Below are 13278 nucleotides of genomic sequence, written 5' to 3' on the forward strand. Positions count from 1 at the left end.
TGACAAGAAGAAATCGTATTATGATTGTGAAATGAAGATATTGCTATGGTTGCTCTGCATTGAAAAAAACTCAAAAGAAAACACAATGGCAAACAAGTATTATCAGCATATGATTGAACTGAGAAGAGGTTTTATAATAATTATCATCAGTGCCAACACAGATCCATTAATTTTAATTTTCTGCACATTTAAGAAGAATTTGAGCATGTCAAAACCCCACAACAAGCCAATTAATCAATTAATGAATTGCCTGAACAACAATAATCCTTACAATTTCAGCCTCACTGTCTGTCAGTTCCTGCAGTGCTCCGTCCCTAATAGGAAAACAACAGCCCCCAGGCACTTAAGCCATAAAATAAGGTCAACTTACGTAATTTAGCATTTAATGTTTTATATCCCACAAGAAACGGAACAGACCAGCCATATCAAACTGTTAGGTATAAATTTAGAACACACCCTCGTTCGTTTCTCAGCGGTAGCGTGGCCGAGTGGTCTAAGGCGCTGGATTTAGGCTCCAGTCATTTCGATGGCGTGGGTTCGAATCCCACCGCTGCCAGGTTTTTTGGTTTATTTTTATTGTAGATCAGTCTCATTTATATTATGTAGAATCAGCGGATCGTCGTTTCTACGCAGTTACGTGAAAACAGCAAGTATCTATTACACATCACCGCTGAATCATTAGCGGAGCAAATGCGCCCCCTTTTGGCAGAATATGCACAAAAACTCATACTCTAACTTTATCACAGACACATCCTCAAACATCTTTAAATCACAGACACATCCTCAAACATCTTTAAATCACAGACATCCTGTGATTTAAAAAATCCCAGACTGACTTGCTCAGCTCTTATGTCAAATATTTGGATTTTCATCCAAATACCAAAGTCATTTTATATATCCGCAGAACTTCAGTCGTAGAACTCGTTGCTGATTATAAATGCAAAATGCTCATCGTCATTCATTGTCAATGCTTTTATTTCTAAAAATGTTACAAAATTAACAGATAAAGAAAGAGAGAGAGAGAGAGAGAGAGAGAGAGAGAGAGAGACGTCAGCTTTGCAAGACATAAAGATTCCTTCGATCTATGACCACTGACTCTGTCACTGCAGGAGTGGAGTTGTTTGTTTACGGCTTAGCATCAAAGGATTCATGGTCCATGTATGTCCGAGATACAGAACACTGTGTTTTATTGGCGTGTAATCAAACTTTGACGCCACGCCACAGTCACACCGTGTGACGAAGATCGATCTTCGAGTAAATGTGAACACGTTCAGGGCGTCTCAGGGGGCACCTTTGAGCCAATTTTCCACGCCCATTGAAAATTCTTCCAGAATACGTAAATGTTCACGTACATTTTCACCACTTTCAAATTTTCTGCAAATTTTGGTAAGAATTTGACATGTTAAAGCCCTCAAAAAGCCAATTTATTTGCCTGGAAAAAAATTTAATAATAATAGGGCCTCACTGTCTGTCAGTGCCTGTCAGAGCTCAGGCCCTAATAATAAATCAAACTCTAAAGATGCATAAATCTCAACAGATCCTTATCATAGAATCATTACGTATATTATGTAAATACACTCAATAAACAATGTAAAGTTTGTAATACAAATTCTCTCTTTTTAATGAAATCAGAGTTACCTAAACCGAAGACAACACAACTCAGGATCAACACTTTGCAGCAGTCTGAAGGATTCATCATTTTTTTTAATCAGACACTCACACATACCGACATGAAAAAGGTGGAAGAGATAGTTTACTGACTTAATTCAAATAAAATTACATAAGTGGACATTCTGAAAATTATTCTAGGGCATATTTTACTGCATCTATGGTCAGAATACACATAATGTCCAGTGCAGCATTACCAGTTCAGCTCTGATTGAGTAAGCAGGACCACGCCAGCAGCATCAGAGTGAAGCCCAGCAGCAGCAGCAGCACAAGGGGCCGGGGCAGCTGCGAGCTCCAGGAGAGGTGGAGGAGAGGTGAGGTGGAGCGCGGCTGCTGGGACTTCAGGTACAGCTCCACGGAGTCCTCCAGGCTGTACGGCTTCGGACAGTAACCCAGCTCCCGGTGGGCTTTGTCGATCTTGAAGGTGTGGCTCACAGCAATGGTCCTCACCTACAGTGGTAGATGAGGTGTTTATCATATGTTGTATCTCAGCCGCAGAGAAGTTTGAGCCTCCAAAAAACGACCAAGCCGAAGTTCACTCTGTCCGGGACATTGATCTTCCAGTAAAAACTTCACATTTAGAAAAACAAACTGTGGAGTCTTGCCCCTGCATACATAGATAGATAGATAGATAGATAGATAGATAGATAGATAGATAGATAGATAGATAGATAGATAGATAGATAGATAGATAGATAGATAGATAGATAGATAGATAGATAGATAGAAAGATAGATGGATAGATGGATAGATAGATAGATAGATAGATAGATAGATAGAATGCTAGATAGATAGATAGATAGATAGATAGATAGATAGATAGATAGATAGATAGATAGATAGATAGATAGATAGATAGATAGATAGATAGATAGACAGATAGACAGACAGATAGATAGATAGATAGATAGATAGATAGATAGATAGAATGCTAGATAGATAGATAGATAGTTAGATGGATAGATAGATAGATAGATAGATAGATAGATAGATAGATAGATAGATAGATAGATAGATAGAATGCTAGAAAGACAGATAGATAGATAGATAGATAGATAGATAGATAGAATGTTGGTTTGGATGTTTTGATGGGGTTTGTTGATAATATGAATAATCAGACTTCTCATTAAGCGTATCGATCACTTCCAAGTTAATTGAGTAGTGAACCTTGGTGCCGCTCTCCGTGCTGTTTACATTTTAGTGTGACATGTGAAACTACGTGCGTTGTCACGCGACGGTGGAACCTGAGAGTTGGCAGGATCATTTGAGACCCGGCCGAGAGGTTTGCCCGACCTCGGCTCACCTTGGAAACAGCCCCTGTACTGAGGTCACTTCCTGTATAGGTGTTCTTGAACTTCCTGTTCCGACCCGCAGCAGTTTATGTTTTATTCACCGGACAACCACCGATCCTCCAGCCAGCAGCTGTCTGAGAGGATGATCTCCAGGTGAAGGCCCACGGCACTCAGCTTTGGTTTCTGCCTCATCACACATTCATGAGGAGCCTACAGGCCCCGACGGCAGCTCCTTAAGATGCATCGTTAACATCAGCCTGATGCAGGGTAATCATCATGTCTTCTAACAGTGCTACAGACCAGCTAATGCTCTTCGAGGGATTCCAGTGACCATTACCACTTTGAAATGTCCTTATCTGCTAAATTTAGTTTCGATCCACTCAGCGCTCACTTAGTTTTTTCATAATTTATAAGAGGCTGCAGCAGACAAGGAGGGGGGGGAGCTGTTAGGAAAATACTCGTCCGAGAGACTTAAACAAGATTCTACTGATTATTGAGCAGGTAACCTAATCTGCAGCACACAAGACACACACTTTATTTTAGGCACGCGTGCATATGTTCACACACAGCTCCACAATGTGCAACTCAGAGTCACATATTCATCATCTATAATGTATCTCAAAGAGTTCACTCAGAGGCACACAATGAAGAGAGCACACACACACACACAGAGAGAGAGAGAGAGAGAGAGAGAGAGAGAGAGAGAGAGAGAGAGAGAGAGAGAGAGAGAGAGAGAGAGAGAGGTAATAAAGGATAAAAAACACAAACAAACGCTCTCGAGCAGAAAAGGCAGGATCTCCATCATTACCTCACTTCTGGTAAAGAGGAGAGGTACTTTTATCACCGGCCTCAGAACTACATGCAAGTATTCCACCAGGATGGCTGGGAATAGCGGAGAAACATTTGGAGTTAGTTATTTCAAAAACTTTCTATAATTTTTAAACAAATATGGTGTGAGAACAAGCTACCAGAAGCACAGGTTTGAGGAGGAGATGAGCTACCTGCTGAGTAGACCAGTGAAACTGGCAAATTTATCAATGGTTTGCTGTAGCCCAGCTTTTCAAACTGCAAAAGAAACAACATAAAATAAAGTCAATTGAAGGAAAGAATATCAGTTATTATCAAACTATAATTTTCATCAACAAAGGTTCAATGTACAGTTCAGCAGGTGTCCTTCTCTGCCCATAAAAAGGCATTTAACCCTCAACCTTCACTTGGGAGCAAAATTCTGTCTTTAAACAAAAATAAATTATGATTTTTTTATCGTTTATCGCGATATTTACCAATATCCACTAATATGGAAATGTTCATCTTAATATAATTTTTGGCTGCCTAGCATATTACCAGGAATGTTCTAAAACAGCTGATCATTGTAGTTTTGTAGCAATCATTACTATTTGATGGGGACTACTTTCAGCTGCGGATGAATACACATTTGCTGTTCCAGTGAGAATAGCCAGGAGCAAGTGATTATGTGGACTATAAGGAAAACACAGCAGATCAGTATCCTCCTCCTTTAACTCACCAAAGGTGTCAGCCACTCAAACAGGTTCACTGAGACTCCATCATTAATGAAATAGGCCTGTCCACTCTGCACAGGACCAGAAATGAATGAGTTAAAAACAAAAGATTGCATGAAAGTGATTGTATAGTTGACGCCATTGTTGTTCTCCGTTCTTGTACAAGAAAAAACACCATTACTCATCTTTCATGTGGCGTCATTCACTTAAGTTTGACATGTTTTCAGGTGACAAATGGATGAGATGAACATTTTTAGGAGTAATTCTTTGTGAGTTAAAAGTTTTCCGGTCACATGAACGTGTGGGTGTTTGTCCTGCGGTGGACGATGACACTCACAGCAACACAGCTCCTCTTCAGTGTGAGGGCCTCGGCCGCCAGCGTGTGGGCCAGCACCAGGTTGTCCACGTGGACCCAGTTCATCCTGGCCTGTGGGTCCCCGAAGCGGAAACTGAACAACCGACGCTCCACGTTCACCTGAGTGAAAGAGAGAGATGAGTGGGACTAACTGGACAGATGGATTTTCTTGTGTTTTTTGTTTTATGGTGAGTTTTCACAAACCACATTACTCCCATATTATTTCCTGTCATGGTAATTCCATCTATGTTTGTTTATCTGTTATTCAGCAGGAATACACAACAACCACTGAGCGGATTATCATGAAACTGAGGCGGTTTTGGTCATTCAATTTTGGAGAAGATCTGGATCAGGGGGTTAATTCAGAGACAATTGACAGAGGCTTCTTTCAGCATTTGGCTTTTTTGTTGTTCGGCTGCCACTATGTAAATATGTGGGGGTCTGTATCTTGTACAAAGACACATTGGGAAGAAATTTAGGAATCGAAACACCAGCCGACTATAAACTTAGAACCTCTGCAAGGTACAGGGAAGACTGGAAAGAAATGTGGTTGTAACTAGACGCCCGAGGGCTTTATCAATAATGTAAACATTTCAGGCTGGCCCAGGGAGGCTTCAGACACTGACACAAGATCTGTATTTTCTTCCCAGCTCCAACGCAAAAGGAATTGATCTTCATATCAGTACACAATGAAGGCGGGTTTTGTTTGAGTCCCTCACCATCACTCTGTGGAGGTGTCTCCTCTCCTCCGGTCCATAGATGCCACAGGGTCTCAGGACACAGGTCTGTAGACGCTCACCACCTTCACAGGACAGAAAAATAAACTTCACCAAACGATTATGAAGAATATAAATCTTCTGAAACATGAGGTAATATCAACAGTGGAGGGAAATTAGACCAAAGCGTTGACAGTCGTCAGCATCAATAATTATAGTTTTAGCAAAGACAGGCTCAGGTGGTTTCCTCTCTGATAGTGTGAGTTCTTTTCCATTGTGTATCATGTTCATAAGCGTCCTGGCAAAGCACTCAGCGAATACCTCCGCCACAGTCCCCTTGAATTCAATCAAGAAACTTGTACATGCTCACAGATCCATTCCTTTAATGTGCTCGAGTCACTGTTGTAATGAATTGCACTCTGAGTTTCAATGGTTACCCATTGCCTCAGTTTCTCACCGTCGCTATTTCAAACAAACACAAGAACATTTTTACTCAGGCAAGAAACGACGGGGACAGAATCTCCTCCCATTGGATTCTTTGAGTGTCGTCCTGTCACTACACACACTGATGGTTTCCCACCTTTCAGGGAGCATCCGTTGGCTGAGAGCACCATCTGCTCTGCGATGGCTTTAGTCCTGGAGTAGTGGTCAATGTGCTGGAACAGAGAGAAACAGTGAACCCCCCTCTTTACATCAGTGGAGGCCACTTTTTAGATTAACTTGATCCTGTTTCATTTTCACCGACCACGTCGGGGGCAACATACGACACTGACTCCTCATCACCATCCTCAATTGGCTTCCCAGCAAACACCACATTGATGGTACTGGTGTACACCAGCCTGGGAATGCTCCTCTCCTTACACACTGAGAGAGAACAGACCACACTGTACCAACAATATACACGTGATGCTGCTATAGAAAAATATCTTTACATCAAGGGTATGAAGAGAGCAAACAAGAAAATTGATTTCTATACAAAAAAAGCTATTATTTGACCATTTGAGTGTTGAAGCCTCTTTATTAATTCAAATAATTGCTGGAATACATATAGAGAACTATGTATTTTGTCGCCCATGATTTGCATTGGAATCACGTTATGAAAGGATATGGATGAATTTGTTTTGTGTCTAAAACAGTGTTCAGAAATCACTGGGTAGATTTATGGCCATGTGTATGAAGCGGCTGGTGTTTGTGATCCTACCATTGATAACATTATTAGTTCCTCCAACGTTGACTGACTCCACCTGCTCTTTCTTCAGCTGGAGACAAAGAGGAAGACAGAGTTACTTCTTACCTACAGCACTTTCCTTGGCGGATGTATTAACATGATACTCTGCGACAGTGTGGAGAAAAAAACTCCCATTTAACAAGAAAAAACCTCTAAGAGAAGGAAACTCTGCGACCATCACATCCATCTGCCTTGACAGGATGTGTCACATGGGGGAAAATGGGCGAGAGAACCACGAAACAGTTGTGTAACCATCACATTTGCATGATACTTTTTATCTTAAGAAACTCAATTTAAAATTCAAAAAGCACAAAAGACTATTTGTATTGAGGTGGGATTGATTTCATTGAGAATTGGCAAAGCACAGAGGGCTTCAGGGAGGTTCGTCCCTCTCACGGTATTTTTTTCACACTTTTTCACACTTTTTCACACAAAATCGAAATATTCAAGGTTTTGAGGAGTACGACATTGAAGTGAAAAAAGGTGGATTGAAGCCTCCTGTGTCTTGAGCTGCACAAAATCAAATCCACTGTCATGTCACCTGTCGGCCAACAATAAATACTCCAAGTTCGAGGAGGATGAAATGTAAAATCTGGAGTTAGAAAGAAGTGGGTCGAACACGCATTAGCCGCTCTCTAGACATCAGGGAAATTGTTTGCATTGTGGGTCATATACAGGAGATGCCTGGTTTTGACAAGAATAGGAGAGGCGTGGTCTATAACTGAAAAAAGCTCTGTTTGCGCTGCATCGATGAAATAATTACAGATTCAGTAAATTATAAGTGCAGTCAAACAGGCAGCCCTTTATTATTCTATGAAAGAGTCTTTTTTTGTTTACTTTCGTTTGAATGATTAAGTGTAAGAAGAATCTGACAAGTTCTGAGGGGAAGTCACCTGCTCTGGTCCGGACATGCCATAAGACGCTGTGTGGAATACACAGTCGACACCTTCACACACCTTGTAAAGGGAGGGATAGTCTCTGATGTCACTCTGTAAGAAAGAGAGAAGAAGAATTACCTGCAGTTCATCAACAACAACTGATCTGCAAGCAGCGGTAGAAGACTTTGATTTCCACAGTGACAAATAGAAGCAGCAGACAGGTCGGGAGCTTTGCAGTTTCCATGTGGTGATGAGAATAACTCTCCAGTGAAGGGACAGGACAATTAAGGTAAGTGTGGCATGGGGCCTGCAGGTGAAACCCGAATCATGTCTCCAGCCTCTGTGACTCAGTCAGCAGCTGGCGCTCTGAGTCGGATCACTCACCTGTGTCTGTTTCCAGCCGGAACGCAGACTAACCAGGGAGACACACCAACGCCGGCTGATGCAAGGAAACGCTAGAGTTGATTTTCAAGTCTGTGTGGAGCACTGTAAACTACTGTACTGTGTATTGTATGTAACTTAAACCTGGAAGTAAAAACAGATTGTGTTGCTGTGAACGATTAGAACCACGAGAGAAAATATATGTTTTTTCACATTTAAAATGAGGGAAAGAATATGAGTGGAATTACGTTTGAGTTTTCATCATTTGCAAAGTTAAATATTAAAATGAAATTACCAGAGGAAATGGCTAAAAGGGCTTTTTATGTCTAGAGTCATATTAAAAACCGTTACGACCTATAAACAAGATTTTAAAACAGAAATATCAGTGAGATTCTTCCCTGTTTCCTTGAAGGATTCTAAGAAAGATGTGATGAGTAAATATGAATGATCCCCTATATGATTAGCACATCATACTGTATTGTATCTTAGTGTATGTTTCATATCGTATCCTATTTTGATTTGACTGTAATTGAGTCCTAGCTTGTACTGAATCATTTAGTGTGGGTGTATAGTTATTGTGGAACATGAAATGCAGGGAAAAAATCGAGACAATGTCCATTTACACTCCCCCATACCTGATAGAAGACGGCTCCATCAGGGACATCACAGGGGGGCTTGTTCATGTCCAGCAGGATCACTGACATCCCCTGGAGGACCAGCTCCCTCCCCAGCCGGAAGCCAAAGTACCCTCCTCCCCCCGTCACCAGCACCTTCCCCATGGAGACACCCCGGGCCAGCGGCGCCCCCTCTCCCAGGCTGAGGGCCGCACAATCCGGGCTGCCGCAGCTTGCCGACGTTGCTCCATTTACCCGGTGTCGGATTGCCACGGCCGGGGTGGAGAAGTTGGCCGGGGTCAGGTGGTTGACCCACGGCTGGTGGGCGAGGTGGGGGAGATTGTGCAAGTGGTGTGCGCTGGCCTGCAGGCGACAGAGGGGGGCGCTGTGGCAGGGAAGCTGCTTCACCCGGCACAAAGAGCCCCCACTGTCACCCACGGTGGGTCCACACAGCTCCATGGAAGTCCTAATGGGTGGAAGGAAGAAATATCGATTAGTTATTGTTTTTTATATCAATAAATTTTGTCCTGTGCAGAATAGCCTCACTTATGTTTCAAATTGGGTCTCAGCTTGTTCCAGCTCTTTGTTGAAAATACAGTATGTGATGTTTACGCTGAGGGAAAACTTATTTTATTCTTATCATTTCATCCATAATTAGCCGGTATATATGGACTAGTGAACTTTTAGGATCTCCTCTGTCATTTAAGACAATTTTCTGTTTTTGATCTTATTGTAAATAGCTGTTATCAGCACAATGCTGGAACCAACAATGTATTCAAAAGTACCTTTAACTAAGCTTCCACAAGGTCATATAATGTCTATAATTTTTTTATCTCAACCTATTTTCAAAATTCTCTGACAGATTTATCCTTTTTATTCCTTTTACCTCTTTTATTCAACTCCTTTTATTCTCTTAAGATTTGTTTCGAACTGCGCTCTCTGGTTTTAAAATCACTTCATTTAGATTTTGTCCCTGTGTTGTTTTTAATGTCCTTGTACAGCACCCTGAATCTGACTCTGAGTATGAAACCTGCATATGTCACTTTATCCTCATGCACAACTTGGTAACGATATATCATGAATCAGTATTCACTCCACTAGTTTCATCATGAGCCACTATGACAACTAAATACATTGTGCTCAAGCAGGATCCTTTTGTATTTTTAGATAAATGAGCAGTTAGGAGTCCAAGTGATGAATAAACGATGCGAGGATCCGGTCACCATCACGTGTCATGTCTGCTTCCTACTCCTCTGAGACGCAAATTAAAACCTTTATTTAATTTACTTACCTTAATATTGTCCTGTGTGCCTCTCACGTGCACACCCGTGGCGGCCGGCTGGTGGAATAATCCGGTCTGAAGGTTCCCTCTGCGCTCGTGGTTCCTCCCGGTGCGTCGCCTTCCTCACCTGTCAGTCACCTGCGCTCACCTGAGCACCGTAATGTGTGGACGCAACGCGCAGCTATTCTTTGTGCGGCTCTTCTTTGTGCAGCTCCTTGGCGATTCCTATATATATATATATACCCCCCCCCCCCCCCCCCCCCCCCCCAACCGCTGCCAGTTTTTTTTTTATCATTTTCATTTGGGATAAATAATTTCCCCTGTGGCACTCTCTTAATATTTAATCCACTATCACAACAAATACAGCACTTGGATTAGGTTGCACCCAAACACTTTGTGCATTTAAAATAAACAGATTTTGAGTGAAATGTGAGAAGTTTTTAATCAAACACAAGTTGTAAATGTATAACATATATGATCATTAATGAACGTATTTTATAAAGGCTTTATGATGATTTTACTGAACACCACATGGCATACATATATGAGATATGCTTGTGGATTTCGCAGTTTCCATAAGTTTTCATATGCAATGAAGTCTTAAGTTGTCACAAAAATTGCTTCAGAGCATAGTTGTTACACAGATTTTTTTTTTAAGCGTATATAACATTTACATCTTGAACAAAAAATATTGATTTATTCACCATAAAGTCATCAATGTAATCAAGTCAATGTTGAACAGTAAATAAATGATGTTGTTTCTGCTCTTTTACTTGCTGCTTTCAGCCAGTCACAGGCCGAGCTGGTCTTTAAACCAATTTGCAATTATGCAATAACTTTGGATCCATAACTGCAGGAGCACTGTGATGTATTTATGGATTTATCGTACAATTTCACATAGAAAAGGTGTCCACATGGTCAGTAATCAAAGTTCAGACGTCAAATGAAGTAACAGATGTGTCTTTGGCGGGACACCAGGCAGGTTAACAGGACAACTCACTTCCTCAGTGTTTTTGGGAGAAGACAGAAATAGACGCTTCATGTTTTATTTAGCTGACAGCAGACAGACTGCCAAACCCGAGCCCACACTTAAATGCACTGCTCCTAATTAAAGGGGGGGGGGGGGGGGGGGGGGGGGGGGCTGAGCAGCTGCCAAATGACTGAGCTCTTGCGTATAAAACTGCACTTAAGAGAAAAATTGTATTGTATTCCCCTCTTTTAGCGGACAAGTGTGTGATGTGTTTATTCACTTCAGTTAACAATTATACCTGTTTGGGTTAAACAACAGCTGTGGAAATAGTTTTCTAGAACCTTGTGTCTCTTTTTTGTATTTTTGGAAGAAACACATCGTCCCTGTGGAGAGGCATCACGTTTAGTTACCGATTTAATCCCTCAAAGCTAAAACCGTTAATTTAGTATACAAAGTGTTCTGGAAGTAAACTCATAAAAAAAAAAGAGAGAGTTCATAGTTTGGCGCGTTAACTCATCACAGGGCCGACATACAACCATTCACAACTACATTCAGTTTAGAGTCTCCAATGGACCTAGCCCCAGTTTGCATGGGGCTACTGGCTTTTTCCCAGAATCCATCCCAGAGGTCACAAGGTGAGTCTCAGGGGTCGAGAGGCGAAAAGTCCCAATGACTTGGTTCCATTTTTCTGTCTTTGTGAATCAATGGATAATCTGACCTTGTGTATTAATAAAAGAAGTCAGCATGAGAAGTAGAAGTTAATCTTTGTCAATTGAGCGAGAGCAGGTAGACACTAATCCCTTTAGGGAGACACTGCTTTCTGTGACACCTGGAGGTGGAGGAACACGCTCAGTGTCTGGTTGCATGCTGTGGCTACTCACAGACTCATCACAGAACATGACACACTTCTACTCCACAACAGTTTAAAGGGAAATATATATCTCAAAAGTAGATGTTACATTTCAAAGTTTTCAAAATTCAATACACATGTTGTCCCCTGACATTTCGATTGAATAATGTTAGTATTTGTTATTTTCTCTTGATTGTTTGGTTTGTAAAATTTGAAAAGAGGGAAAAAGTGCAGACCCAGCCCAAAATTATTAAATTTAAATATGACAAAAGAAAATAAATCAAATAAAGAGCACTATATCATGAAATCTGAGAAGCTAGAAACTGAAATATTTGATGGTTGGCATTGAAAACAACACTCTGTCAGTCAACTAATAGATTACTCCTCACACTATTTCAGGTTTAAACTATATAACTCTAGTCATATAGTAACTAAAGCTAAAAGTGCAGTTATTTTCTATTAAATCTGGAGTAGAAGTATAAAGCATAAAAGTAATGTAACTCTTACAATGCAGCCTGTGAGTTTGTTAATTTAATTCACACAAGTCTTGGCCAAAAACAACCACCAGTCCTGACCCGCTGCCGTCTTTCCTCTGCTGCTCACGCGTTATTTCAGCACTGGCTGCGAATAAAGGGTTGAGTTACTCTCTGATTAAATGCAGCCCCAGCCCACCCATCAATCACTTTCATCGAGGAGCCATCACCTCGTCTGACCGGCTGCAGAGGGGAGGGGAAGGAGGAGAGCTGCTCTAGAGCCAGACCTCCCCAGCCGTCAAAGACTCAACATAAACAGGATGGACATCAACTCCCAGAAGCCCAGATACAAGACATGAAAGATGGAAAATGTGCTGGGGACTATTTTAAGCTTTGAATTGGACAAAAAGCATTTGCATGAGGATCAACAATACATTAGAGTTTAAGTAACTGCTCAAAACAAAAAGAACATCAATATTTAAAGGAATAATTCCAATGCGAATGTTCATAAACATTCAAACATGAACTTATCTGTGCAAGGGGGGAAATTAAGAAAATATCTAAAAGATTTGTTTAGTACAAACCAATAACAGAAAATAGAAGCAGAATAAGGATATAATAAGTTCATTCATATCAGTAATAAATAAATGTTACTCTCAATGTATCTGTTTAGAGTAAAGACAGTTTTTATTTTCTTTATATTTGCTTTGCATCCAAGCTGAACGGCTAAAAAATGAACTGGCAGTAAAAGTCCATGTGTTCATTCATTGGGCAGCAGGAGGCGCCAGAAGACTGAATTTGAATTTGACTTACTGGTGAGGTGCCCGTTATGATCTCGCCTGTTAGTCTACATTATTCCTTGTTATTACTGAGTGAGTCCTCCTCAAACTATCACTTATTACTGTTTGTGTGCCAGACGTTGTGTGCACAGCTTTTTATAAACAGTCTATGGTGCTGATTGAAGTTAGAAAACTTTGTGTTCATCCTACCTGGTTTATATGCAGGAAAGATTTTACAGTTTGTCCAATACCGAAACTGAATTAGCTGTATA

The 13278-nt window shown here is 41.0% G+C and overlaps 1 protein-coding gene and 1 non-coding gene across 2 annotated transcripts; one reads left to right on the forward strand and one right to left on the reverse strand.

Moving 5' to 3' along the window:
* The first annotated feature begins 474 nt into the window (after positions 1-474).
* On the forward strand, positions 475-556 carry trnal-uag (transfer RNA leucine (anticodon UAG)). Its single transcript has one exon. It is a non-coding gene; the product is annotated as a tRNA-Leu (tRNA).
* A 1313-nt stretch (positions 557-1869) lies between these two features.
* Positions 1870-9117, reverse strand: sdr42e2 (short chain dehydrogenase/reductase family 42E, member 2). Its single transcript, XM_053444129.1, has 11 exons — positions 8674-9117; positions 7673-7768; positions 6753-6810; positions 6297-6415; positions 6132-6207; positions 5555-5637; positions 4818-4955; positions 4486-4551; positions 3962-4025; positions 3769-3842; positions 1870-2118 (listed from the first exon to the last, which is right to left on the reverse strand). Exons 1-11 carry the CDS (start codon positions 9109-9111, stop codon positions 1870-1872), a joined length of 1461 nt encoding a protein of 486 aa, XP_053300104.1. The 5' UTR covers positions 9112-9117.
* Between the last annotated feature and the right edge of the window lie 4161 nt (positions 9118-13278).

Source organism: Pleuronectes platessa, chromosome 16 (genome assembly GCF_947347685.1).
Source record: "Pleuronectes platessa chromosome 16, fPlePla1.1, whole genome shotgun sequence".
NCBI lineage: Eukaryota > Metazoa > Chordata > Actinopteri > Pleuronectiformes > Pleuronectidae > Pleuronectes > Pleuronectes platessa.

What these genes read in the sequence shown, in the direction of transcription:
- sdr42e2 (XM_053444129.1), bottom strand. Translation starts at nt 9,111, where the DNA reads ATGGAGCTGTGTGGACCCACCGTGGGTGACAGTGGGGGCTCTTTGTGC. An exon ending in ATGGAGCCGTCTTCTATCAG is followed by an intron (nt 7,769 to 8,673) that starts GTATGGGGGAGT and finishes TCTTTCTTACAG; the next exon opens with AGTGACATCAGAGACTATCC. An exon ending in GACACCTCCACAGAGTGATG is followed by an intron (nt 4,956 to 5,554) that starts GTGAGGGACTCA and finishes TCTTTCACTCAG; the next exon opens with GTGAACGTGGAGCGTCGGTT.